Here is a 27,544-nt window from a genome sequence, read left to right as displayed (position 1 = left end):
ATAAATGGTATCAGTATTGCTCCTCATCCAGGTATCTATTTGACAGTGGTCACATTTTCTGAACTTCAAAATAAAACATAAAATACAAGGTCTGTCCAAAAGGTATCCAGCCATGTAATATGAAAAATAGAGACATTTATTGAAGAAGATACAAGATACAAGAAATATTATAACAGGACAATGATGCCTCAGTCCCTTTCAAAGGCCCCCTTGGGACCTTACCAAGTATCCCAATCACTGTAAGCTGCCATGTTGTGTTTTCCTGAATCTCATCAATGGTCTGAAGTCTCTTCCTTTTCAAAGGTGATTTTAGTTTTGGGAAAAGCCAGAAGTTGCAGGGCACCAAATCTGAGCTGTAGGAGGGCTGAGTCACCTGGGTGATTTGATGTTATGCCAAAAAAAACTCTGCACAAGATGTGATGTATGAGCAAGTGCATCATCGTGATGAACCTGCCCATCACCAGTTGATCATAGCTACAGCCTTCTGAATCATCTGAATAGTTTCCACAGAGAAATGTTCAAGCTTAATGCAAAATTTGGTGTAGATTCATTGCTCTACTCCCTCATTTTGTTTATTTTTAAATATATTTTATTATGCTATTACAGTTGACCCATTTTTTCTTCCCTTTATTCCACTCCACCTTGCACTGCCCCTCCCACCAGCATCCCCCCCTCACTTAGTGTCAGTGGGTTTCCATATGAGTTCTTGGCTTCTCCATTTTCTATACTATTCTTAGCCTCTCCCTGCATATTATGTACCTACCATTTGTGCTTCTTATTCCCTATACCTTTACTCCCATCATCCCCCCCACCCTCTCCTGGCTGATAACCCTCCATGTGATCTCCATTTCTGTGATTCTGTTCCTGTTCTAGTTGTTTGCTTAGTTCATTTTTGTTTTTTTCAGGTTTGGTTGTTGATATTTGTAAGTTTGTTGTCATTTTACTGTTTCATAATTTTTTATCTTTTTCTTTTTCTAAGTCCCTTTAACATTTCATATGATAAGAGCTTGGTGATGATGAACTCCTTGAACCTGACCTTATCTGGGAAGCACTTTATCTGCCCTTCCATTCTAAATGATACCCTTGCTGGATAGAGTAATCTTGGATGTAGGTCCTTGCCTTTCATAACCTGGAATACTTCTTGCCAGCCTCTTCTTGCCTGCAAGGTTTCTTTGGAGCAATCAGCTGATAGTCTTATGGGAACTCCTTGGTAGGTAACTGTCACCTTTTCTCTCGCTGTTTTTAAGATTCTCCCCTTCTCTTTAATCTTGGGTAATGTAACTATGGTGTGCCTTCATGTGTGCTTCCTTGGGTCCAACTTCTTTGGGACTCTCTGGGTTTCCTGAAAGTCTATTTCCTTTGCCAGATTGGGGAAGTTCTTCTTCATTATTTTTTCAGATAAGTTTTCAGTTTCTTGCTCTTCCTCTTCTCCTTCTGGCACCCCCTATAATTCAGGTATTGGAACATTTCAGGTTGTCCCAGAGATTTGTAAGCCTCTCCTCACTTTTCTGAATTCTTGTTTCTTCATTGTGTCCTGGTTGAATGTTTATTTCTTCCTTCTGTTCCAAATTGTTGATTTGAGTCCTGGTTTTCTTCCCTTCACTCTTGATTCCCTGTACATTTTCCTGTATTTCAATTTTCATAGCCTTCACTTTTCCCTCTGTTTTGCTACCATACTCAGCCAGTTCTTTGAGCATCCTGATTACCAGTGTTTTGAACTCTGCATCTGATATGTTGGCTATGTTGGCTATCTCCTCCTTGCTTAGTTCTATTTTTAGAGTTTTGATCTGTTGTTTTATTTGGGCCATATTTCTTTGTCTCAGTGCACCTGTTGTGTTGTAAGGGGCGGAGCCTTAGGTATTCACTAGGGAGAGGCAACCCACTTTGCTGGGTTGTGGTGCTGTATGTGTGGGAGGGGTCTGAGAGGGAACAACTGCATTTGCCCGGCTCTCTGCTGGCTTTCGGTCACTTCCCCCAGTACCCACAAATTAATTGGGCCCTTCTGCTGCTGATTCCCGGTTGGGTAGGTTTGTGTACACTGTAGGACCCTGTGGGTCTCTCCAACAAACTCTCCTGTGAAGCTAGGAGCTTTTCCTGCCACGTGAACCCCCACAGGTTTTTTTATTCAGAGGTTTTGAGGCTTTATTTTCCCATGCTGGGACCCTGGGTTGCACAGTCTGTCTTGCTCCCCAGTTGTTCCTCCTGGTTTATTTGCATGCAAATGTGGGATTGCTCACTCTGTCAGCCGCCTCCTCCTCACCCTCTTCACCCTCCTCAGTCTGCCAGCTACCACAATGCTGGGCATCCTCTCCACCCTGGATGTCTATCTCTGCCTCTCCTACGGGTTTGGATAAATGTTTCTTCTTTAATTCCTTCATTGTCGGACTTCCATACAATTCAATTTTCTGGCAATTTTGGTTATTTTTTGTTTTTAACTTTGTTGTTGACCTTCTTTTGATTAAATAAGGAGGCAAAGTGTATCTATCTTGGCCAGAAGCCCTCTCATCCATTTTCAGTGGCCACACAGTACACACAGTACACTGTGTGGTGTCTATCACCCCACTGACTAATACAGTGAAGTTGTTATTGTTCATGCATTCGAATTCCAGTCCAATTTCCTTGGCTGCCAGATAACAGTAATGTTGTGCAAACTGTCCTTGTTATTTTAAGAATGGCTGTACCTTTTCCGGACAGACCTCATATGATGAGATGTAACATTTGGAATTATCCTAGAAAATTTGGAGCATATGTAGACATATATTGTTTGTGTGTGTGTGCCATGTCTACAAAGACCAAATACTATATGCAATGACATAGAAAACTTAAATAAAATAGCTAACATTGATAAGAAACACAAGTCAATGGAAAATGCAGAAGAAGACATTATTCAGGAGACTGTGTTCTGTTACAGTTCCAAATATCAGATAGAATCACATAATTTATAACTTAAGAATCTTTTTAATGTTTCCATTATCAGCACAAATCCATTCAATTCAACATTTACTGAGTACCTTTGCACACAGTATAAGCTACCAGGGAAGAGAGTGAAAGTATTAGCACAAGTGTAGTTAAACTTATTAACTGTTCTCTCATCTTGCAAGCATTAAGTGCTGCTTGGTCTTTGGCTCAAACATATCTATCTATATCTATAGTTATAGCTGTATCATCTGATTTTAATGCAAGAAATGTTTTTTTTTACAAATACAGAATAAGTAAAGAAGAAGAAAACAATACAAAACTCAGTTTTAAATGTGGACAATACTTAAGTAAAGGATTAAATTATATACAGGACAGAAAAGGAGTTTCATCTTTTAAAGGCCAATTCTGACTAACTGGCAGCAGCTGTTTGGAATGTTTGGTGAGAACTGTAACAAGGTTTAATGAGAAAAGTGCTGCACCTGATTAGTGAAGCCTGTCACAGGCAATGGGGCACAGGCTCATAGCATGCTTAGTTACAATCTAAATATGAGACAAAGGCCAAAGTTTAAACCATATCCAAAAAATCCATACTTATTCTCTACTAATAAGAGCACCAATCTGTTAACCAAAAAAAAAAAAAACCTGCACATTTTTAAAGCATATATTTTTATTCGATATAGTTGATTTTAGGAATAAACAATATCCATAGAACTCACAGGAACAAAACTTGCATATGAATGTTTGCTTAAACAACCCCCATCTTAGTCCTTAGAGACTCTCCCTTCCCCCTGCTTTCACTTCTGTTTACATCACTTTAATAATTGCCACTAATTGAGACACTTCTGCCAACAGGTACCAGGGCACATTGCATGAATAAGTAGGTAATGACAACAGTCCAGAAATGTAGATGCCAAAGGTTCACATCCTTTTTCTGTCATTCTTTACAATGAGAAGTTTAATGACTGCAAATTATTCCAGCCCTGCTTTCGTGGTTCATGCAATCACCAAACTGGAATCCCAGGCAAAAAATCCAATGTTTCTCCTTTTTCTTTTTCCCTTCTATTTTTAGCACATGCCTGGGTGTGTTTAACTTTGTGCTACAATTGTAATGAGAAACAGACACATGCATACAAACTTAGCAGTGCTTATGTCGGTTCCACAACAGTATTTTGTTAGGTTGTTATAGGAAATGAGTTTTAAATTATACCTAATTGCTATCCAATCCAAGAATGACTGTTACTGAGTCTATGCCATAGACTCTATGGACTTCTTGATATCTAGAATCCCACCTTTTCAAAAACCAGTGCAGGATGGAAAAAATAATCAGATGAATAAACAGACATACCGTGTGATACAGCAACGTCACAGATTATGTTAACTTCATCCAATGGCAACCTCCAAGAGGCACATTCTTCAGTAAAGGTGTGAGATCTTCCTTCGTGTCTTTCTATTGGATACTCCTGTATGTTTATAAGTGCCGGGCCCTATAATTAAGTAGTTATTTGAGTTAAGAAATTTGGGTAGTTACAAAAATGTAGAAAACCTATAGTTCTTCCAAAATATAGAATTTAAATTCAAATAATATCATGATGTATCTCTTCTTATTTTATCAATTGGCCTGGTACTTATAACAATAATAATAACATAAAATTGCATTATAAATGTTTCCACATGTGCTGTTATTTCTCACTTTATTTTCTTTTTACTCATAAAATATACCATATGTCAAATCCCATACTACTTCTCATTTCATTTCTTTCTAAGTCAAGGACAACTTTTGAACTGCAATTATTGGGACCCAGAGCAGTCCAAACCAGGAAAATAATTTGTAAATCAGTGAACCAGCACCTGATATAATTCCATTGTAAATGGAATCACTTATCATTATATACAATGTAATGGCTAAACCTGGGTCTTGGAAATAAAATATAAAAAACAGTGACAATTGAAATTGAAAACAACTTCCTGATAACCACTACTGTTAAGTATAAAAGGTAGAATATTTCACACATAGTAAAATATTGTTCAATAGGAATATAAGCAGAGGAACAAATTTAATAATATGATTAATATCTGTGTAGGGTACTTAGATATGATGTCCTGAAAGAATTATATAGATGTAACTAAAATTTCAGTGGTTTGTATGTCTTCCAGCCAGTTCTTTTTTTTTTTAATTTTTTTTCTAAAGATTTTATTTATTTATTTTTTAGAGAGGGAAGGGAGGGAGAAAGAGAAAGAGAGAGAAACATCAATGTGCGGTTGCTGGAGGTCATGGCCTGCAACTCAGGCATGTACTCTGACTGGGAATCGAACCTGCAACCCTTTGGTTCACAGCCCGAGCTCAATCCACTGAACTACGCCAGCTAGGGCTCCTCCCGTCAGTTCTTAATGAATCAAATATGTTTGGGTTAGATATTTAATACTGTGGCTTCCATGCTCCTCCCACCCTTTGGGATTAGTCTGTATCTCAGGAGCAGGAAGACTAGAAACTACATTCCTTATACTCCCTTGCAGCAAGGGTTCCAGATGTGATTTAGGTTCTGCCAATGAAATGCACTTGCATGAGATTTGGAAGGCAGAAGAGGTAGAGGTCAACTTCCTGCTGTTGTAGTTGACAAGGAGTCTCTGACAAATATGAGCAGTCAGATCCTACGTTCTACTGCAGATATTGATGTACTGTGACCCACAGGTCAAGTCTGACCTGCTGGCTGCTTTTGTAAGTAAAATTGTACTGGAACACAGACACGCTCATTTGTTAATGTATTGTTTAAGGCTGCTTTTATGTTATTATGGCAGAGTTGAATAGTTGAGACAGAATCTGTATGGCCATAAAGACTAAAATATTTACTGCCTCATTTTTTTACAGAAAAAGTTTGTTGATTCCTTTTTACTGTGTAGCTCTCAGCAGCAGGGGTGGTAGTGGAAACAGAAACACTGATCTTGAAACTAAAAGTTCAGTGGTAGCCCTACACTTTTGTCCCTCCTGCCCTTTGTAATGATTTTATAAGCATCTAATTCCCTACAGTAAATCCCTTTTTGCTTGAAATACATAGAGCAACTAGTGATGGATACTCCTTTCCTTCACTTTTCTACATGAAGATGAATATCATGGAGTAACTGTCCTAGGTTAACATACAAGATACCTGATTTTCCTGAAATACAAGTTAGCTTTAAGGAATTCTACTGACCATTACCAAATGCCTACACTGAGTCCCTCAGAGGCCAGACTGGCTTGGGAGTTACAGCAGTGTTAAATCAACTCCTAAATAACATCAGAACCAGACATTTCTGAGCTTGTATGAATTTTATCTAGTAAATATATTAAAAAATCTGTAACATTCAATATTTTTGGGGGGGGACATTAATCCCTTACAGATGTATTAGTGAATATGTACTCCCATTCAGTGGGGTTGTCTTTCCATTTTGTTTGTGCAAATTGTTTATGAGGATAAGTCCCTAGGCAGTTGGTTGGAAATCTCAATACATTCCTTGGAAATGGGCATCATAAATAAAGATATGCCTCCTTGACCTACCACTGAATATTTCTACTCTTTCTTTTGAACAGTAAAAGAACATTCAATATTTTAATGAAGAAATAATATCAACCTTTATGTCTATATGATGAGTTTCTGCTGGACACAACAGTTTTTGCATTCCACTTCTTGACTGGCCAATTGTCCAGTAGCCCATGAACATCTGCTCGGGCAGAGGCAATCTGTCATAGATGATTTGAAAAGTAAACATCCGTTCTTGTTTCAGTCATAGGAAAACATAATGAGCCATCTATTATCAACTACACAAATAAACTTGAAGAATGGTTTACTTAGAATTTGTTTTCACTTCATTAAAAAAGTCTATAAAACCATGTTTATTTAGAATGCACTTAAAAAAATAAGATTGCACATTTCAAAAACCCAGAAGGTAAAGTACTATTCTGTTTTTACCTTAATAATAAATATTGATTACATATATTTTTTCTTAAGTTGCTAAAATATTTAGCAATTTGACATCCAAATTCCCAGTAGAGCTTAGAAAAGATTTAGGAAAAAAAAGGAGTAATCTATCAATTTTTAGCATATTCTTTTAAATTTGTAATCAAATAATAAATAGTACACAATACTACCAGTCACATGTTTGTAAGTTGTAGAGGGCATGTTTCATAGACTCTATTTTAGTACCTTAATTTTTTTTTTTACTTTCAATTGAAATAGTATATACAGAAACATTCCCATAAATGTGTCACTTATTCCTCAGGATAACCCAAAGATACAGAGCATCACCAGCACCCAGAAAGCCCCTCAGGGCTACTTTGGTCATTATACTCATCAAGGGAGCTCCTAGCCTGATTTCTAATGGAATTATTTTGTGTTCAGATTCCATTTTAATTTAAAATCATCTTTAAATAAAGTGACTTGCCAAAACACATATGACAATGCTAAAGTATAAAATCAGATACATTTTTGAGAATAAAGCCTTCATTTTTAAATCATACTATCTTTTCTTAGAACCTTTAAAAAGGAATCATCAATTTGTCATTTAATTCATTATAAATTTCTTATTCCATAATAAGTTAAGGCAAATAATGATTCAGAATTAAATTTCTTTTAAAATAATGCATATATAGCTATAAATTGAAATGCATGCTTGGAATGAATTTGATGATCATTAAAAGTACATATTTATATTTAGAAATCATTTTATTTTCAGTAAGAGATGTCTGACACAATATTTCCATATGCTTAATAAGACCATGTAAAGCTCAGACACTTTTTGCATAAAACAACAGATTCAACAATTCTGGTGGAATATTCTCTTTGGCCCTTTGGAATATTTATGATTAACAAAAAAGGAAAGAAATTTACACTGAAATTCTTTGACACCATCTGACAGAAATCTCTTAATAGGAAGTAGGTGCTTTTTGTATCTATCACCTTAAATACATTTTAAATTATTCTGATTGGTCACTCACTTACTTCCATGTTTTTACTGGCAATGAGGTAGAAAGAGTGCTGAGAAAGGGGCTTTATTATTATTGTGCTCCCTCTATTAAGTGTAAAAAAGATCTTGAAAACATTTCATAAACTGGGTCTTTCCTTACTTAGAAAATAAACTATTCTTCACTTGCTTTCAGCAGTTCACCAAAGGAGAATTAGGTCTCCAAATATCTAAGGAGATAAATGAAGTAAGGAGACATACCTAATTTCCCTTTAGCATAGAAAACATAGCACAGTAGAATGTTGGAGACCTGGGTTCTAGTTTTCATTTTTTTAGCAACTAGCTCTGCAGACTTTGGAGAGGAAAAGTTGGCTTATGTCTCTGAATGTTAATTTCTTCCCTTGTGAAATCAAGGGGGAAGATCTGCAAGGTTCCTTAGAGCTTGGGGAGTCTCTGGTGATCACTGAAGCAAGTAGAGGGGAGTGTCAGCGGTAGATTCAACAGGCTTGCCTTACCTTGGTGTTCTGGAGTGGAAATAGACAATCAAAACAAAAATATCTATACCTAATAACTGAATAGGTATCCTAAAAGACAGGCATGCTTTATTAACTACTTTTTAATAGTAAGTACTAAATATACCCCATCCTTTGAAGACAACAGTTATACAGTTTGAAATTTAACTATGTTTCTTAACAGGCAAAGAACTGCTTACTAAAAATGATCCTTGATTGATAGACTAATATGTAGCCTAAAATTGATCTCATATGTCCTTTAATAACCATAAAAATGTCATACAGATGCTAAAAAAAAAAAACCCACTTCATCCATTTGAGAAAAAGTAACTTTACCCAGCATCTAGTTTATACTGACAATTCCAGAGATGTTCAGTAAATCTGGTTTGAACTTGCCAACTCATTCTAAAGAGTCATGGAAATTACAGGCTGCCTTATGGGGAACCTATCCTCGTGGTATGGGGAATGTAGCCCAGCCCCCACTCAGAAAGGCCAGTGGGGAGCGAGGCTGGCACACAGGACCCATGCCCATAGATAGGTTTTCCTGTGGGGAATCAGGCCTACATTGTACCTAGGCTGCTTTGAGGCTTGCTTTTGCTAAAACTCCCTCACCCTGGATTGAGGTAGCAAATGTTTACTCGGTATCTTTAACTTCCTAAAGTCTGTGCTAAACCTCCCAAGTATGGAGTATAACCAGTTCAACCACTTTTCCCCTTGATCTGTAATATCCTTCTCTTTGAAGTAATTAGCAACATTCTTTCCTTTGTTATCTGTAAAAGGTAATCATCTACAGAGGACCTGTGCATAGTAAATGAGGACCATCCCCAATGTAATGTACCCAGAAAAGTAACAAAAGCCTGTCCAGGCAGGGTCAGAGCCCCCCTCTCTCTCAGAGAGTGGCCATGCCATCCCTTTTTCTCCACAGGACTTCTGTAGTCTGTATGAATTTGTTCGTTTTAGCCACAACACATGAACTCTGCCAGCTGGGGTCTGCATCACTGCCTGGGTTCCATCTAAAAGAAGCAAGAGCTGGTTGGCAGGGTATGAGAAGGACATTCAGGTACCCCATATAGAGTCTATTCCAGAACCACATAAGATTCTATGTATGGGCACTCACAACTTACAAACAAAAGTCACATTTGAAAAGTGTTCTGGAGTTGCTCAAACTGACATCGTGCAGCTCCTTGGTACCATGAAGTGTTACTTCCAGACTTGTCCAGTGGGCTCCAGGCTGGCCAACTGAAGTAAACCAAAGCCCCTCATTTATTTTCCACTACTAAGCCCTCCCAGTAATCTGTGGAAAAATTTGATGGTCACCAACTCTTTCCCCTTCAATAAGTTAGTAATCAAGGGAAAAGAGAAGCACTAAAATTGGATACATGAGCAAGCTTTGAATTTGAGGCATAATCAAAATTAACTTGGAGAGAACTCTAACCTAATAATCAGTTAGCAAAATATCCTATAATCCATTATTAAAACATGTCATCCAACTTCAGCCAGACTTAAGTAGTTACACCTGATTGGATTGAAACAACAATGGTATTTTCCATGGTTTTAAGAGACTGTCACTTGTTTTGTTTAACTTTGTTAAAATCTGAGAAGGAATGGTGCCTGGATTTAATTTTACAGGGGAGAAGGACAAATTTAAGGCCTATAAATAGCACTACTTTTTATCTTCAATGTCATTCATGAATTTATGTCTTCTTAAAACAATGAAGTATTTTAATTCATATGTTGTGATGTTTCTTAATCCTTTGTAGAAGTATTAACAAAAATCTGGAAGTAAAAGTTTTAATATTTCATGAGAATATTGAGTACTGAAATCATGACTCAGGTCAAATTATAGCTCTTGCACAGTTGCAAAAAGAAAAAAAAAGCTATTTTTTTAAAAATCATGTATAACATGACACATATGAACACCAAAGTCAAGTAATATAGTCTGAAAGACATGCAAGGGATTTGTCTAAGATTGTTTCCATAAAGCGGTGAGCTGGGGTTTTAAAGAGTATGTTCTGGCAAATTTCTGACTTCTTTGAACATTTGCCAGTACTATTTCTGGAGTATGAAACACATGAAAAAGATTTGGATCTTTCTAGGGGCATTATGTAATTGGAAGTTGTTGACATACCTATTATCAACAATTCCTAAAACATTTCCTTACCACAAGAACTACTAATTTTCATGGGAATAAAGGAACCCTTCAGGGTAGTTCCATCAACTCTCAAAACCCCACCAATAGTTACCATTTTTGAGAAGAAAAAGAACAACTCCAATTTTAGCAGGCCTCACTCATTCCTAATGTTTTAAATTTAACCTCTAGTACCAATTAAGGTGGATTGTCCAGCTGAGCTTACTGGGTCCTGAAGAGAATAACCCAGTCAAATATTCCACCTGTGGCTCTTACCCCTTTCTCTCACACTATAGCCAATTTATGCCTTTGCCACCTCAAACGGCTACTTGCTAGCCCTGAACATGCTATGCACGGGCATGCTTCCATGAGGCCATTACCTCTGTCTAGAATTCCTTTCTGCTATTGCATCTTTCATGAAATCCTCATTCTTAAAGCCCAATTCAAATATCACTCCCCTTTGCATCCCTCTTGCATATTTCTGGGAAGAATGCATCTCTTGTTCTTCTGGGATACCATGGTACTCTTGAGATAGAGTTCTATATAATTGGCAATTTTCAAATTTGTGACCTAATAGAGAATAAAAGTTTTAGAGATCAAGGTCACAAGTGAATTTAGGAAATCCCTCATACTTTTATTTAAAATAACAATTTTAAAAATCCAGCACACCAAATTAAAATAGAAAATCCCTTTTAAACACTTTAAGTTAGTAATAATGGATGGGTATTACTATTCCCAGTTAACCTCCTTTTTTACTAGAAACTTCTGAATCTCCCTCCCCTATAGTCTCATATATTACTGGAGAATGAGAATGTGTCTGTTGTTTCTTTCTTTTCCTGGTTCTGCATTTAGACATATGGCTTCCACTTTATACTTTAGACTTGTGCAGTTCTGCCACCTAAGCCCTGTCAAGGCCACAAAAATGAAGAGTAGTTTGGATACATGAGATGGGAAAAGATTTGGGGAACTTGCTATTATTCTTAGCTGACACTTCTCAAATCCAACACCCAACATCCAGAAGGACACTGTGCAATCCAGTGCTGCTGCCCAGTGTCCCTCCACCCAAGCAGATGCCATCGGCTTGCTACACATCTTTGGCTTGCCTCCTCCTCACAGAAGGTGCCAGACTACAGCTCTGGGGCCTGCATTTCCTTGATCTCATCGTCAAGTTTCACCGCAAAAACTTCTCTTTTACTGCCATCTGCTTTATTAACCACATTTAAGTATTTTTTAATCTTAAATTCTTTCTTTTTCTAATTATCCATATCAAAAATGACTGGGACTGAAACTCTTCCAGTTGGAAATTTTCCCAGGGGGGAAAATCCTCTGTATTTCTTTCTCACAAGGACTTACAGGATGTGAATGTGAACTCTACTGTGAATGTAGCTTTGAATATAATATTGCATAACAAGGTTGATAGTTTACATGTTGTCCCAGCCAGACTGTCAATTCACTGGAGGAAGGCTTACATCTCACTCAATGAATCTCTGACACTCAGTACGTCAGTTTTGCCACCTAAATATCTCTCATGTCCCTCTTCATTCTCGCTGTGACAATGTAAGCCCCCATTGTTCGAGTGGATTCCTCTAGCTATGCCCAGTGGGTCTTCCCTGCCTTCAGTTTCACTGCCTTTCAGTTTATCACCTTTAGAAAACAAAAAAGGGTCTTTCTAAATTACAAATCTGACCATGATACAATCTGATTTAAATTTTTTGTTTGATTCCCCCAACTATTCTCTCCTGTTTAGCCTTACCACACTTCACTTAATCCTTAATTTTCATCACTAAACTATTTGCAATTTCCAAAATGCACCATGCCCTCTTAAAACTCTGCTTGTAGTGTTTCTCCTCTTTTGCTTGCCTGGAGAAACCCTTGAAATAATAATCCTTGAAAGATTTGGGTTGGTTATCCCAACACTCCCCCCGCAGGGCAGAAGGCACTAATTCTCATCTTTGCTCTTTCCTGTGTGGTTCTCACATGATGTAAGTCACTCTTTACTTGAGTGCTTTCCCAATTAACAGTGACCTCCTTGAAGTAGATATTGAGCCTTCCTCACCTTTATATTTCTGACTCCCTACCTAATGTTTACCATAAAAGGGCTGAACAGTGTTTATCCAATGAGTGAATGCTTGGTTACACTAGAACTGCCAGCATCTTACCTCCGTGTCCCTCACCACAATGGCAAATCTCCCCCATTGCGTCCCGACTGCATGATTCTCAACCAGTGACACAATCTACTTTGCAGGTGCATCTGAGAGCGTTAGCTCTAGGTGGGGTTTGGGGATTTCTATCCAACCAGGTGACGGGCTTTCATAAAGTATCACAAATGCTTGACAGATCAAGGTTAACTGTGTGAGACTGTTTAAGATGTGCATAAAGATTCATAGATCTTGGCATTTTCTACGCATATTGGGTATATTTTGAAAACCTTTTCTGCACCCCCATTAAAGTTGCTGAAAGCAAATGAAATGGCTATGAGGCTACATCATAATATATCAAAAGAAAATAGGACCAAGACTACAAAACTATAAAACCTAACACCACTGTTCTACTTATAATAGTTCTGAGATGTCATAATGGAAACCTTATTATACTTGAAAACTAAGAATTCTTTTATGAAGTAAAGGAAAATCATCATACAGAATGGAACTGCACCTTAGAACTCCATGACCAATATTGTGAACTTATTTGTAAAAACTAAGAAAAATACAAAAAGAAAATGATAGCATATAATCATTTGGAAAATGGAAGATGAGGCACATAACTTTGAGAGTCTTAAAATGTAATGAAATGAAAAGTAAATTGATAATCATTTCTATTTTCAAAGATAAACCTAATGAAATAATTGAAAGAGAGAGACTCTGGTTGTGAATGTTTTTTTTAATGCCTCTGGTACTTTGGACACCCTACGGTTAATCTTGGGCAGAGAAGCAGCAGTTGCTATTGATGTTCCAATTACACAAGATAAATTTTTAACATAGAAAACCCATTCTACACAGATACCCTTTCAAAGACACATTCAATATAGATGAAGCTCTTCTGTCTGCAAATACACACACCTAGCACTACTCTAAAGAGAAAGATCAATTCTAAATATGATTGTGTAATACACACTGCAATGAGATTCTAACACCTCTTAGAAAAAACAATCTCAGCTACTTTCATTGGAGTTCTATTAAAATATGCTTTTGACACTGGCTGATAAAGTAACAAATGGTTACTGGTGTATTTAGCTTCCCAATTTAATTAGGGATAGTGAATCATAGAATCTATGAGTTGGAAGAACTTAAAGATTTTCTAATGCAGTGTTGCTAATTTGAATCCCCCTGAGTACTTCCCCAACAAGACTGGTCCAGGTCTGTCTGAACTCAGTCTATAGCAGATACACCCTCCCATTTCCTAGGGTGATCCATTCTATATTTGAACACAGGAGCTATTGGCCCCAAAATGCAGGCCAGCTCTCTCTAGATTGTACTGACTTAGAAGCAACTCATAGCTACACAAGAAGTGCACAGTGACTTATAATTACTTTGCTAAAGCTGACTATAGTGATAAGCATGATTTTAAGGATGGTAGTTCTAACTAAAAAACAATTCTTCTACTCATTTTGAGAAATTTGTGAATGTCACCAATTTTTATTTTGCAAAAAGCAAATTGTTATTGCAAGAGAAAATATTTAAGAGAATTTGCTTGCATCTTATAAAAAGTATATTTCATTTACTAATGGAATCCATAACAAATGGCATTAACTTGAAAGAAGCTGTGATTAAAACAATGGGCCTAGTCACTAATATATAAGTTTCAAGCATATTTTGTATGATATAGGTACACAAATGATGGGAAATGAAATTTGACAAGTTCCATTCCAAGTTCCAAGCTTCCATTCTCTTTAAAATCTTGCAACTCAGTGTCGTACTGCATTGCTTTTCTCACAGAAAGCACTGTATAGACGACATGGTGGAATGAGCAAAATGATGATGGTTTTGGGACAGACAGATCTGTGGTTGAATCCCTTATCCTGTCATTTAGTAGTTGTATAACTTGTTAAGTATTTAAAGTCTCCTGAAACTCAGTCTCTTCATCTGTAAAACAGAATCACACACACACATTCCTATATCTAATATGTAATAAAGTCTATGGCCACACCACCCTGAACGCGCATGATCTCGTCTAATATGTAATAAAATTTTAAAAATCACTTGCCTGAAAGAAAAAAATAGAATTGTTGTATAGTTTAAGCAAATTAATATTTATAAAATGCTTACAGTCCTTAGTAAACATGTAATAAATATCAAATATTTTAATTTTGCTGCTTTAGAAATGTGTTGTCTAACCTCCCTGGATATGTCTACCAATTGTTAAACTTATATTTTGTTGAAATGCCATTGAGCCGATCAGTTAACTTCTTGTGTGCCTTTAGTAAGGACGCCAATGTTATGCATTTAGAGTAGCATAAGCTTTGCTGTACTAGAGGCAAGAAATAGCAATTTCAGAGTAGGCCTTTGCCTTAAATTTTTTATTTTATTTAAATATGAAAACAAAATAAAAAATTCAAGTGCCCAGATAATCTGTGGACATTTAAAAAATAAAATATGGAAAATAATACACATTAGAATATTAAAATAGTACAGAAATTGAGGCCTCTTTTTCCCTTTCCAAGGCCTCTTGAAGGCAACTACTATCGACACTACCACTCTGTTCTTCAGTTGTTTAAAATGGAGAGCATTATGCTAAGTGAAATAAGCCAGGCAGTGAAAGACAATTACCATATGATGTCACCTACAAGTGGAACCTAATCAACAAAACAAACAAGCAAGCAAAATATAAACAGAGACAATGAAATAAAGAACAAACTGACAGTAACCAGAAGGGAGGTGGGAAGGGATAAAGGGGGGTGGGGGGGTAGGGGGGTAAGGGGAAAGGGTCATCACAGAGCATGTATAAAGGTCACATGGACAAAGCCTAAGGGGGTAGGTTCGAGGGTGGGAGGCAGGGATGGGTACTGCGCGGGGCCGTGGTGCGGTGAAAATTGAGACAATTGTACTTGAACAACAATTTTAAAAAATGTATGTAATATATGTATATATATTTACTGATTTTTATCACATTAGTTCTTAATTAAATCACATTAATGACAACAGAAATGTGAACATATCAATGAAATTTAATTAAAAATTTATCGATATGGTCCTAGACCTTAATTCAAAATTATCTTATTTTGCCGGAAAAATGAAATTAAAAAAATTAAAGTACTTGAAAACAAAGAGGGAATAGAGATGTCATCAAGACATCTGAGGAGTAGTTTTAATTAAGTATATGTTATTATGTTATTATAGTTGTCCCATATTTTCCCCTTTGCCCGCCTCTGTTCAGTGCCTCCATTCCCTCCAGGAATTCCCTCTCTTAGTTCATGTCCATGGGTCATACATATGAGTTCTTTGGCTTCTCCATTTCCTACACTATTCATATCCTCCCCTTGTCTATTTTGTGCCTATCATTTATGCTTCTTATTCCCTGTACCTTTTCCCCCATTCTCCCTCCTCTTCCTCCCCACTGATAATCTTCCAAGTGATCACCATTTCTGTGATTCTGTTCCTGTTCTAGCTGTTTGCTTGTTTTGGGTTTGTTTTTTTTTTTGATTTAGTTGTTGATAGTTTTGAGTTCGTTATCATTTTACTGTTCATAGTTTGGATCTTTTTGTTAGATGGCACTGGCTGGTGTGGCTCAGTGGATTGAGTGCAAGCCTACAAACCCAACAGTTGCCAGTTTGATCACCAGTCAGGGCACATGCCTGGGTTGCGGGCCAGGTCTCCAGTAGGAAGTATGTGAGAGGCAACTACACATTGATGTTTTTCTCCCTCTTTCTCACTCCCTTTTCCTCTGTCTAAAAATAAATAAATAATATCTTTTAAAAATTGGTTTTAAAAAAGTAAGGGCTTGGTGATGATGAACTCCTTGTTTTACCTTGTCTGGGAAGCATTTTTTTCTGCCCTCCATTCTAAATGATAGCTTTTCTGGATAGAGTATTCTTGGATGTAGGTCCTCACTTTTTATCACTTTGAATACTTCTTGCCAGTCCCTTCTACCTGCAAAGTTTCTTTTGAGAAATCAGCTGATAGTCTTATGGGAACTCCTTTGTAGGTAACTCTCTGATTTTCTCTTGCTGTTTTTAAGATTCTCTCCTTATCTTTTAAGATTTGGGATTTTTATTATGATATGCCTTGGTGTGGCCCTCTTTAAGTCCAACTGTTTGGGACTCTGTACTTACTGGACTTGTATGTCTATTTCCTTCACCAAATTAGGAAAGTTTTATTATATTTTCAAACAAATTTTCAAATTCTTCCTCTTCCTCTTGTCCTTCTGGCACCTCTATGATTCAGATGTTGGCATGTTTGAAGTTGTCTCAGAAGTTCTTAAACCTCTCCTCATTTTTTCGAATTCTTGTTTCTTCTTTCTGTTCCAGGTGAATGTTTGTTTCTTTCTTTTGTTCCAAATCATTGATTTGAATTCTGGCTTCCTTCCCTTTGCTCTTAGTTCCCTGTATATTTTTCTTTATTTCACTTTGTATAGCCTTCACTTATTCCTTTATTTTGTGGCTATACTCAACCATTTGTCTGAGCATCCTGATCACCAGTGTTGTGAACTGTGCATCTGATAGGTTGGCTATCTCTGTGTTACTTAGTTCTTTTTCTGGAATTTTGACCTGTTCTTTTATTTTGGCCATATTTCTTTGTCTCTCTATTTGGCAGCCTCCCTGTGTTTCTTTGTGTTAGGTAGAACTGCTCTGACTCTCTGTGTTGGTGCACCTGTTATGTTGTAAGAGGGGGACCCTTATGTATTCACCAGGTCAGGGCAACCTGCTTCACTGCTTTGTGCCTCTGTATGTGGGGGAGAGGTCAGAGAGGGAACAATACTGCTTGCTGGGCTCTCACCCCATTTTAAGTTACTTCCCCCACTTCCAGTAAGTGACTGGAGCCCTTCTAGGTGATGTCCTTGTGCTGATTCCCCTTGTGCTGACTCCCCTTGTCCTTGTGCTGGTTTGTGTATATTCTAGGACCCTGTGGGCCCTTTAAACGGACTTTCCTGAGAGACTGGCAGTTACTTCCACAGCTGCAGCCCTCACTGGTTTTTGCAACCAGAGGTTATGAGGCTTTATTTTCCCAGTGCTGGAACACTGTGCTGTGCCTCTGGCCTGGGGGTGGGATTACTTACTCCCCAATTGTTGCTCCCAGTTTTCATCTGCTGCATGTGAATGTGGGACCGCCCATTCCACTAGCTACTGCCCTGTCGCCTTGCTGTGCATCCTCTCTGCCCCAGCTGCCTGTCTCCACTCCTCCTAACCATCTGGATGAATATTTCTTCTTTAACTCCTTTGTTGCTGGACTTCCATACAGTTCGATTTTCTGGCAGTTCTGGTTATTTTTTGGTTTTTGATTGGTTGTTATCCTTCTTATTCTTGTGCAAGGAGGTGAAGCATGTCTACCTATGCCTCCATCTTGGCCAGAGGTTGAGGAGTCATTTTAAGACTCCATTAGTGCTTCTTTAGAAGCTAAGGGACACTTTTAAAGTCTCACATGACAGTCATTTTTAGCAGTGCAGTCTGTCTAACAACAACATTTTTGTATGTTTGAAAAGGATAATGAGATTTAAATATACGCAAAATGACACAAAGCATTAATATTAACATTTTTATTCCTTGTGAGAGTATCATATGTACTTTGTGAATCTCTTTATTATGTGTACACTAAATATCTAAGGCTTAAAATCTCAAGGAGAATGGAGAAAAAAGTAGGGTTGGGGAGCAGTGTCATTTGTACTCTAATTTATCAGAGATCAATTTCTTTTCAAGAAAGATGCTTCGGAATAAAATGTTTTGAAAAGAAGGCCCCTTTGAGAGATATGTCTCTTCTATTAAGAAGAAAAACTCAGCAAACAAACAAACAAAAAACCCTGGACAGAAATATGTCTCAGTATATGAAATAACACATAGAACTGTAAGATAATACCTAGAAGGATTTAAAACCAGTTATCTTCAGATAGTGGAACTATAGGTGTTTTTTTTAATTTGTTTTATATTTAAATGGAATTTTATTTTTCTTTAGTAACTATGCATCACAAAGAAATCCTACATGGTAAAACTTTTTAAATTTCTTCTAATTTTTTATTCTACTTGACTGATACAAGGAAATGATTGATATGTTATATGCAGTTTACCAGTGACAAATAGGCGATAAATGCTTTGGGGAACAAAAATGGAAGTGGCTTACAAATATACAAGGCATCACTAAAGAAGAAATAAAAAGAGCTGAGGACAAAGAATTTGGAATAAGAAGGATGATCATTTAAATATTTTATAGATATGTGTGCCTCTTATGGAAGACAGGGAGAGAGAAAAAAATACACGAAGATAACTTCAGAAAGTAGCGATAATTTCTCTGTATGTTTGACTTATTATAAAATGACCACAACCTTTGAAAAGATTCTATAAACTGCTTTTGTGCTCCTAATTAGAAAGAAATGATGGTCAATATGCATCTTCCGTATGATAGTTAAAAAAAGTTTCTAAAATAAAAATTCATGATATTCATGAATTCATTTTATTTTATTCACTCTTTTTCTAAGATAAAAATTCATGATCCCTCATGTGTTTTACTTCATGATTCCTCATGATGTCAAGAAAAAAAATAAAAAAGAGGGGAAAGCTTAATTGGGAATGAAGAGATCTCTAAAATGATCTTTGTTGTGCCACAAGTCTACAGTAATCCACCTTTTGACTTTTGATTGTGACATATGGCTAACCCTCACCCCCATAACTGAATTAATTATAACTTGCTGAAGATAAGAACTTGTATATTATACACGTATGACATTACGGTCAATGATGCTTTCCCAGTAGATTACCTAAAACCCCAAAGCCCTTTGAAACTAACTACTGGTAATATTCAGTATCTAAAGAACAACTCTGACTTATAAATTATCTACCATCTTAACACCAATCTGTTTATATTGTCCTTAGAATTGGAATTAATATGTATATTACAGCTCAGTCCCATTAGCTTTCTAACCTTAGAAAAGTGATGTAACCTCTCTGTGCCTCAAACTCCTTATCCACAAATGCAGTAATAATTATATAGGTAGGTTTGTTATGAGGATTATATAAATTCATGTAAAGAAGTGTTTGGAAATATGCTTGGCACACAGCTATTTGTAAGTGTTTATATTACCATCATCATTATTGTTATTAATTAATATATTTAGAGGTAGAGTATATTCCATTGCAAATTTGTGAAATGACAATTCTCTCTTCTTAGGAACTCTCAGTTTGAGGGTGGCATACAAATTCAAGACAAAATATTGTACAAATCACTTAAAATGGAGGTAGAAAAAAACAGGATGTTTTTATTCCTTTAAAACAAATGTTTTCCTAACATGTTAGAGTTCATAAATCACTCTGAAAACACACTTAAACTTGGAAAAGTTAATGTGCTAGCAGTATGTTTAGTCATAAATAAAACAATCTTCAAAAATAAAAGCTCATTTGAGGGAAAAACAAAGTTTGCTTTGAAATTTATACCTCTATCTGCTATAGTAGATAATCTATATGCTTTTGGTTGGGTGCTGGGACCTAATTATGTGCGTGTATTCTTTTTTCTCAAAAGTGACATTTGAAAGTCAAGAGCTCCAATTATTTTTTTAAGAGCTCAGTTTTTAACCCAAATCTTCCTATCTCTGCCTAAATTTTTCCCAATGAGCCTCAATGGGTTACATTCACTTCTCTTTGGCATATCCTTTCCCATATATTAGAAACTTAAAAGGGAATTTTAGAAAACCTCAGGAAGTAACAGTGGGCAGGGGCAAATGCAATGTGGGCGTGTAGGTAGCCAATTCTGACTGCAGTACTAAGATCTGGAAATATCCCGAAGACCAGGAAGAAGAGTTGCATTAAGGCATGATCAAGCATGGAAAAATAATCACCCAGTCAGATGTGGCCAGAAATACCAGGTTTAGCAAAAGTTTAGTAAAGAAAAGTCATGTTCACCTCAGAATATCACAGTGGATCTTTTAAAAATGTGCAGGGACTCACATACGTTCCGTCATTGTACTATTTAGAACAAAAGGGAAAATGACAGCATCTCTCTTTGGAAATTTCACTAAGGTCCATTAATGGGACATCACTGAACAGCCAAAGTATATTTTGATTTTTGCTGAGGAAGGAGGTGCTGTAGAAGACTGTACAAACAGTGGTCTAGTATCACCTGCCGCCGTCAAAACTTTCCTCTTCCACACCATCTGATACTGTCTCTTTTTAGTTAGAGGCAGTAAGTGGCCAACTGTTTTTCCATCCATGTCTTAAGTGGGAATGTGAGTATTTTATTCTGGAGTCATGTAAGTTTGCTTCCATTCAGTAAGCACTGTGGTTGGATTACAGAACAAGAAAATAATAGGTTTTGGCAAAAATATTTTAATTCAGAGCAAAATAATATTAATAGTAATTAAAATATTTTATCCTTCTTCCTTAGGAACATAAATCCAAGGTGGATCTCTTTGACTAAGTGTCAGGACAGGTGGGCAGGAGGAGCCTCAAAGAACTGCTTTAGCAAAAAGCTAGTGAAGTGAAAGGTTTAGCAAAAGGTCTGGAAAAGTCAAAGTAAATCATAAGACTGCATGGGGACAACTTTAAATCTTAAGAGGTCTACGTGATTACTATTAACAGTGTGCTATTCTACAAGGAAAAAGGAAAGTGTTAGTATCACTGCTTTTTTATTAGTTTTTGCAGATGAGAGAAAATTAAGATTACATTAAAATGCAAAGGATGTTAGAATAGGAAGGAACCTTATTAACCTTATAAAGATGACCATATATTCTGGACTCACTAGGACAGTCTTATTTTACATCTCTTTTTACACAGTTATTATTAATAGTACCCATTCCATTCTCAAAAATGTCCTAATTAAATGATAAGTTACCTGATTATGATATTTAAAATAAAATGCCCTTGTTTTACCAACAGGGTAAAATCTGTTTCTCCCTGAGCCAGGCACGCAGGTTGAAAGTACAACTAACTACTTAATTTATGGGCCATTGCTTTGTTCAATTTACCATACTACCCTCTCAAAGAAAAAGGCTGATAATTTGATAGAAATAGACATATGGAACCTGTAGATTTTACTAAAGGGCAACGAAATGACGCCACTACTTTTGAGTGGCCAAAGACACTGCAATTTACAAATGAGGAAAAAATATTTTGAATGTGCAAACTGCAGTCCACTATTATCTCCACTCCAAGGGGAAAGTTCCCTCATCCTCCACATCTGCTATAAGTCTATTTTAAGCTATATGCTGTGGGTAGACAACTAGTTGTTTCCATCCCCATCTTAGGCACAAGTATGACCATCTTGTTTCGAGGCTCAATGTACATTTGCCTCCACTCGTAAGTGCTAGAGTTGAAATTAACTTGCCATGGCAAGAATTTTTCATTTTAGAACTGAGGACAGTAATAAATAAGTTAAATCATTTCACCTGTCTTCCTTACAAAATAAAATTGCCAACAACTTTCTTTTGATTGATCTTACCAACTAATATGTATTTTAATTATTATTCCAAATTGTGCAAAAAAAGTTATTTTTGAAGTCACAAGCCTGGTTTCCAAGAAGCTAGAATTCTAATTATAAACTTGTTAAAGGTAATAAAAACCATCTTATTTTCAATTGAAAATAAAGATATAGTTTACTATATTTTGCTGTGTATAATATGCACTTTTTTGCCCAATTTTTTGAGGGAAAAATAAGGATGCACATTATATGTGGGTAGTACTAATTCCTTACCTATATAAATGTTTTTCATTCTTTTATTTATGTTTATGCATTAAAAGTGTAAATCTGGAAAGCAATAACAATATCCGTATGCAAAATAATTCCCTGTAATATGATAATCAGTTTTGTTTCTAAATATAACTGAATAAAAATTGAATTAAAAATTAAAATGAAAGATTTTCTTTTTCCTGAAAGTTTAGGCCTTTCAGGAAAAAAATTGTATAAAAACGTGGATGTGCATTATACATGGCAAAACATAGTATTTAAAAAGTTTAAAAAACATGAGCAGTAATAAGTTTGCATATTAAAGATAATTCTTTGAACATTCTAATATAGAAGATATAGCATACCTATTAAATTACCAAGCTAGTTCCAAAATAGCCATAAACACTACTGGTCAATCAGTCAAATAGTGTCTTTCAGAAAGCTTTACATATTAGAAACTGACACCAAATCACTCTTTAAAAAAAAAATTTACTCATTCAATAATATAAACCAATTCACTGATAATATCTAATATCTAATAAAGGCTCTCCTGAGCCTTCACACTAAAGGGAAATATTTGTTTCTCTTTAAGAAATCCTTGAGCACATTGTTAAAGCTTTAACAATATATTGTTATTGGCATATATTGACAAATTTTATAATAACTTCAAAGAATAAATGAGGATAATGATACATAGGATATATATGTATACATGTGTAGAAGTAAATTAATAAATAGCTAAATATTCATTAATTTATATTTAATAATTTTTTTCTAAGGAAGGTAGAGTGCCTCCTATATGAAGCTAAATTAAATAATAATTTAAAGGTAATTATTGTGCTTTGGGAACTTACGCTAATTATTTTTATACACAAAGCACTGGATTCATAATCATAAGTTAATAAGTTATGCATATTTAAAATTGTTTTCTAGTGAATATACACTAAATTACTCTACTAATAAACTCCGTAAACTATGTTTCTGGTCAACAACATATGTGCAAGATTCTTTGGTAAGACTGAGTACATAGTCTGCAATTACAAAATAAAAGCCAGACAACCAGCCCACTTGAAACAAACCCACTTATTTTCACAACCTCTTTTATCAGTCAAGCTAAAATAAGTAACCAAAAATCTCTTAGGTTAATATGATTATAAAGTTAGAAACTATCATAACAAAAAAATAAATGGTGACATAAATAAGAACATCAAACCAAGGACATATTACCCCTTTATGTTGTTTCCATGTTTGCACAATGATTTTGTACAAGATTAGGAAATAGTGACAGTCAGCAAATTCAACAAAAGGACAGAGACTGTTAAAGAAACAAATATTTCCCTTTATTTGATTATAATACATCTACCCTTGCAACATTCAAAATAATTAAAATTCTCAATTTACAGGCTTCTAAATAATGCTATTTAACTGAAAGCCAGCCAGCAAATAGCAACATATATTTGAAAAGTTTGCTTGTGGAAAATAATTTCCACACCAAATCAGCTGAGTAGAGTTAACAGGAGATTTGAAATGATCAGCATGTGAAAATCAGAACAGTAACACTCAGCAGCATTTTATCAATAGTGAGTTTGCCTTACTCCTTTGCAAGCTGCACACTGGTAGGCTTTGCTCCAATTGGTATCCCATGTTTGTGCAAAGTGTTAACCAAAATCTCCCTCATGTCGCTGTTGTAGGAGTCAAAGTCAAACACGTTCCTAACCACACTGGAGAGACCTTCGGTGGGAAATTTCTGCATTAAAAAAATACCTTATTACACATGTGATAAAATATACAATATAAAGATTTACAAAACTGACAGAACAATAATGATTCAATAAACTTTAGCAGGGATTTACAGCCTTGTCTGATAACCAGATAAGAGGAATATATGCATTTTCTCTTTTAATGTTTGCTCTGATGACTTAACATTTTCTGTTTTAAACAGATATTAGAATGTGAAGGGGCACAGTTCCTTCTCTCAAATGTTAAATCATGTTAGATCAAATGTTAGATCTTGGTGCTCAGTTATTTGCACTGTTTTCTGAAATCTCCTGACTTTCAAATGAACACCAGAGTGAACAAATTAAAAGATACTTATTTAAACAAAGCAGAATACTGAATTCCTATACAGGAGAAGTCAAACATCTATGAGTAAATGAAAAAATAATAACAGAATAAGTAAAGACAGAAAGAACATAAAACTACAGAGCACAGAGAAATGAGGAACAGCAGAATGGAAAGAAACAAGTGTTATTAACAGCTAAATTCACGCCAATGTAAATTTACACTAGTAATGCCCTCTGGGTCTTTTTTTAAGCCCTAGGATCTGAGCTGGACTTATCATGGTTTCATAGGCAGAACAAAGTTTTCTATATTCCTTTGCAGGTTTTCCTTGGAAGGTTGGGGATGGGGCAAAGATCAAGAGTCATGAGGTTGTAACTGTTAGCTTAAAGACCTAAATAGGTTCTACATAGGTTTTCTGTTTTCTTTACCAATGTAGATACACATTATATACAGCTACAAGGCATTTCATTCTCCTGTTCATTTAGTCTATCTTATAAAATTTTCCTGCAGTATTTACAGGCCTATAATCAATACTGTTTGTTCCCAGTTTATTTTCTATCCCCAAGTCTTTTGTTTTCACTCAGATACTACAGTGCTTGTTGTATAAAGTCAAGTAGTAACAAAGTTTCCCTGCTGTCTCACTCTCTTGTCTTCCCCTCAACCACCCCTACACCAAAAACAAAACAAAACAAAAAAACCCCACCAAATTTCCCAGCTCTTTGGTAATAGTCATGGCACAGAACTTTATCAAACTCAATTCAAAGGCTAAACATAAAATATTCATTGGTCTTCCAGACTTAGAATCTAGACTATAACATTATATCATCTGAATCAGTATATATACAGAAATTGAAAGACTTGGTATAAATTAAGCAGTCTAAAAATCAAGACTGATGGCTCCTTTTAAACCTTTATGCAAAGGTGTTTGCCATACCTGTAAGTGTCTGACTATGTTGACAACTTCTCTGGTAGAATAAGGGTAGTTAATAATCCCCTGGTCAGCTAAACTCCTCAGCTCTCCAAAGGCAGCCACGAGCTTCTGCAGGACGGGCTCAGGCACATTTGGTCCATATTGCCTGAGCATCTCAAGCTCTGAGTGGGGCTTGGGATTATCAACTGCATGGCAGCTAAAAATATCACCTGTAGGAGAAAAAAAAGTTAACATTCAGTATGCAACTAATCCATTATATTGTCATAGGAGATATGCAGTAGTAATTTAAAGTGCTTCTGTGTTTAAATATGTAAAACTGTACAGAACGCCCATTGAACAATAGAATGGCAGCAAATGACTAAAGTTAAAGAAAAGGAAACTGAGTGATGTGTGGTTTATTCTGCATAGATTTGTTTCTGTTTTTAAAAAACTAAATAATACTTGAATATAATCTCATTCGGAGATATTCAAATATAAAGAACAAAAAAAGAGAAGCCCCTGTTTCTGCCAATTCCATTCGCTCCCCACAGGCACCCTGGGTTAACTACTCAGTACATTTATTCTCTCATTTTTTTAAATATACATACACAAACATAAATAGTTTTGGAAATTTATTCCTTTTCTATTTAATTGGAAAATAATCTTCATACGGTTTTGAGACTGCATTTTTTAAAAAGATTTTATTTATTTTAGACAGAGGGGGAGGGAAGGAGAGAGGACAAGAAACATCAGTGTGTGGTTGTCTCTTCTGCTTCCCCTACTGGGGACCAGGCCCCACAAGCCAGGCAGGTGCCCTGACTGGGAATTGAACCGGCGACCCTCTGCTTTGCAGTCTAGTGCTCAATCCATTGAGCAACACCAGCCAGGGCTGCATTTTTAACTTTAATACATGTTAAGTATCTTGAGAAATTATATACACCTATCTCATATGCAAGCTTTATGGATACTAAAATAGGGGGAATCAGTATCATCATTTTCTAAATAATTTATATCTTGTGCAGATTACTGGAATATACTTCAGAAGTTAGTTTTGGAAAAGTAAACCTGCAGAGAAAATTGCCTAAATTAGAATCAAGAAAAAGGAATGTAGAAACAGAATATTTCATCTGTAATTTAGGAAACTGAGAATATACTAGGAAAATACAATCTATGCTCAAGAAAGATGTCTTTCTTATATTAAAGGTTCATGTAATTCTACTGATTCACAATACATGAGACCAGGAGATCAGAGAGAGAAGAGGATTTCGGAGACATATTCTGTGTTCTTCTAAAGAGATTCGATGCAGGTACAAGCACAATCATGTACACATATTCCTCTTGCCTTTCATTTTCCATTAATTCAAATGGTAGACTATTATAACCACTGTTCTTACTGTACTTTGAAAAAAAAATTTACCAGCAAGGGTAAACTTATCCCACTCTCTTCTTTTCAACAGCTGCATAGTATTCCATTATGTGGATATAACAGAATTTCTTTATCCAGTCCCATTTGGATTGTTTCCATTTTTTTGCTTTTGCTACTATAAAACAGTGCTATATTGCCTATCCTTGTACTTATATCATTGTGTGGGTAAATTCCCTTGGATGAATTTATTAATGTGAAATTGCTAGACCAAAAATCCTTCTAGGACACTGAGTCAGTTTCACGTTCAGTATGAGAATTACCAGTATCCAGGATTAACTCCTTGTGTAGAAGAAATGTCCTTTTCAAGGCTTCTGATAATTAAGTTTAGCCCAGGGCCTCTCTGATCAACGTGAAGAGGTCTTCTGAGCTGGCTTCCAACGTTTCATAGTTAGGAGGTTATGACAAAAACCAACACCAAAAACTATTCCTTATTTTCTGTTTTATTTCTAAGAGGCCTTAAACAACAGGGTATAGTATCATTGTTTAAGGAAACAGGCTCTGGAATCAGAGCCAAGCTTTAATATCCATTATCTAAGTGACCCTAGAAACACAGTAGTTCCCTTTGAAGTGGAATAACAAATACTTTCCCAGGTGGTCGGGATGATGACAGAGCACATGGTAGCATGCAGTGACAGCCATTAGAGCAGTGCTCCTAAGACAGAGTTATTATTGCTGTTGCTATTGTTTTTTGTTACTATGATCATTATTGCTTTTACCTAATGTCCCGAAGAAATCATTGCCTAGGAAAGGAAATCCAGGTCTGTTGGCCAGAACAATCATCCTAAAATCAGGATGAATGACTATAACATTTTCTCTTCCATCTACATTAGCAGAATCTGAAAAACAAAATTTCTA

The 27,544-nt window shown here is 36.0% G+C and overlaps 1 protein-coding gene across 4 annotated transcripts in view; it reads right to left on the bottom strand.

Moving 5' to 3' along the window:
- VWA8 (von Willebrand factor A domain containing 8) overlaps positions 1-27,544 on the bottom strand; it is a 421,660-nt gene that overhangs the window by 162,035 nt on the left and 232,081 nt on the right. For all 4 annotated transcript variants that reach the window (XM_045839249.1, XM_045839250.1, XM_045839252.1 and 1 more), the window contains exons 24-28: positions 27,406-27,525; positions 25,288-25,493; positions 23,888-24,039; positions 6,526-6,634; positions 4,265-4,403 (exon numbers count right to left, since the gene is read on the bottom strand). In XM_045839249.1, coding sequence (XP_045695205.1) covers positions 4,265-4,403; positions 6,526-6,634; positions 23,888-24,039; positions 25,288-25,493; positions 27,406-27,525 — 726 coding nt within the window. The remainder of the gene's footprint in view (positions 1-4,264; positions 4,404-6,525; positions 6,635-23,887; positions 24,040-25,287; positions 25,494-27,405; positions 27,526-27,544) is intronic.

Source organism: Phyllostomus hastatus, unplaced genomic scaffold (assembly GCF_019186645.2).
Source record: "Phyllostomus hastatus isolate PE091 unplaced genomic scaffold, TTU_PhHast_1.1 phas_contig_29, whole genome shotgun sequence".
In the NCBI taxonomy this organism is placed as follows: domain Eukaryota; kingdom Metazoa; phylum Chordata; class Mammalia; order Chiroptera; family Phyllostomidae; genus Phyllostomus; species Phyllostomus hastatus.
The sequence above is the reverse complement of the archived record's forward strand: the minus strand, read 5'-3'. Positions and strand labels throughout refer to the sequence as shown.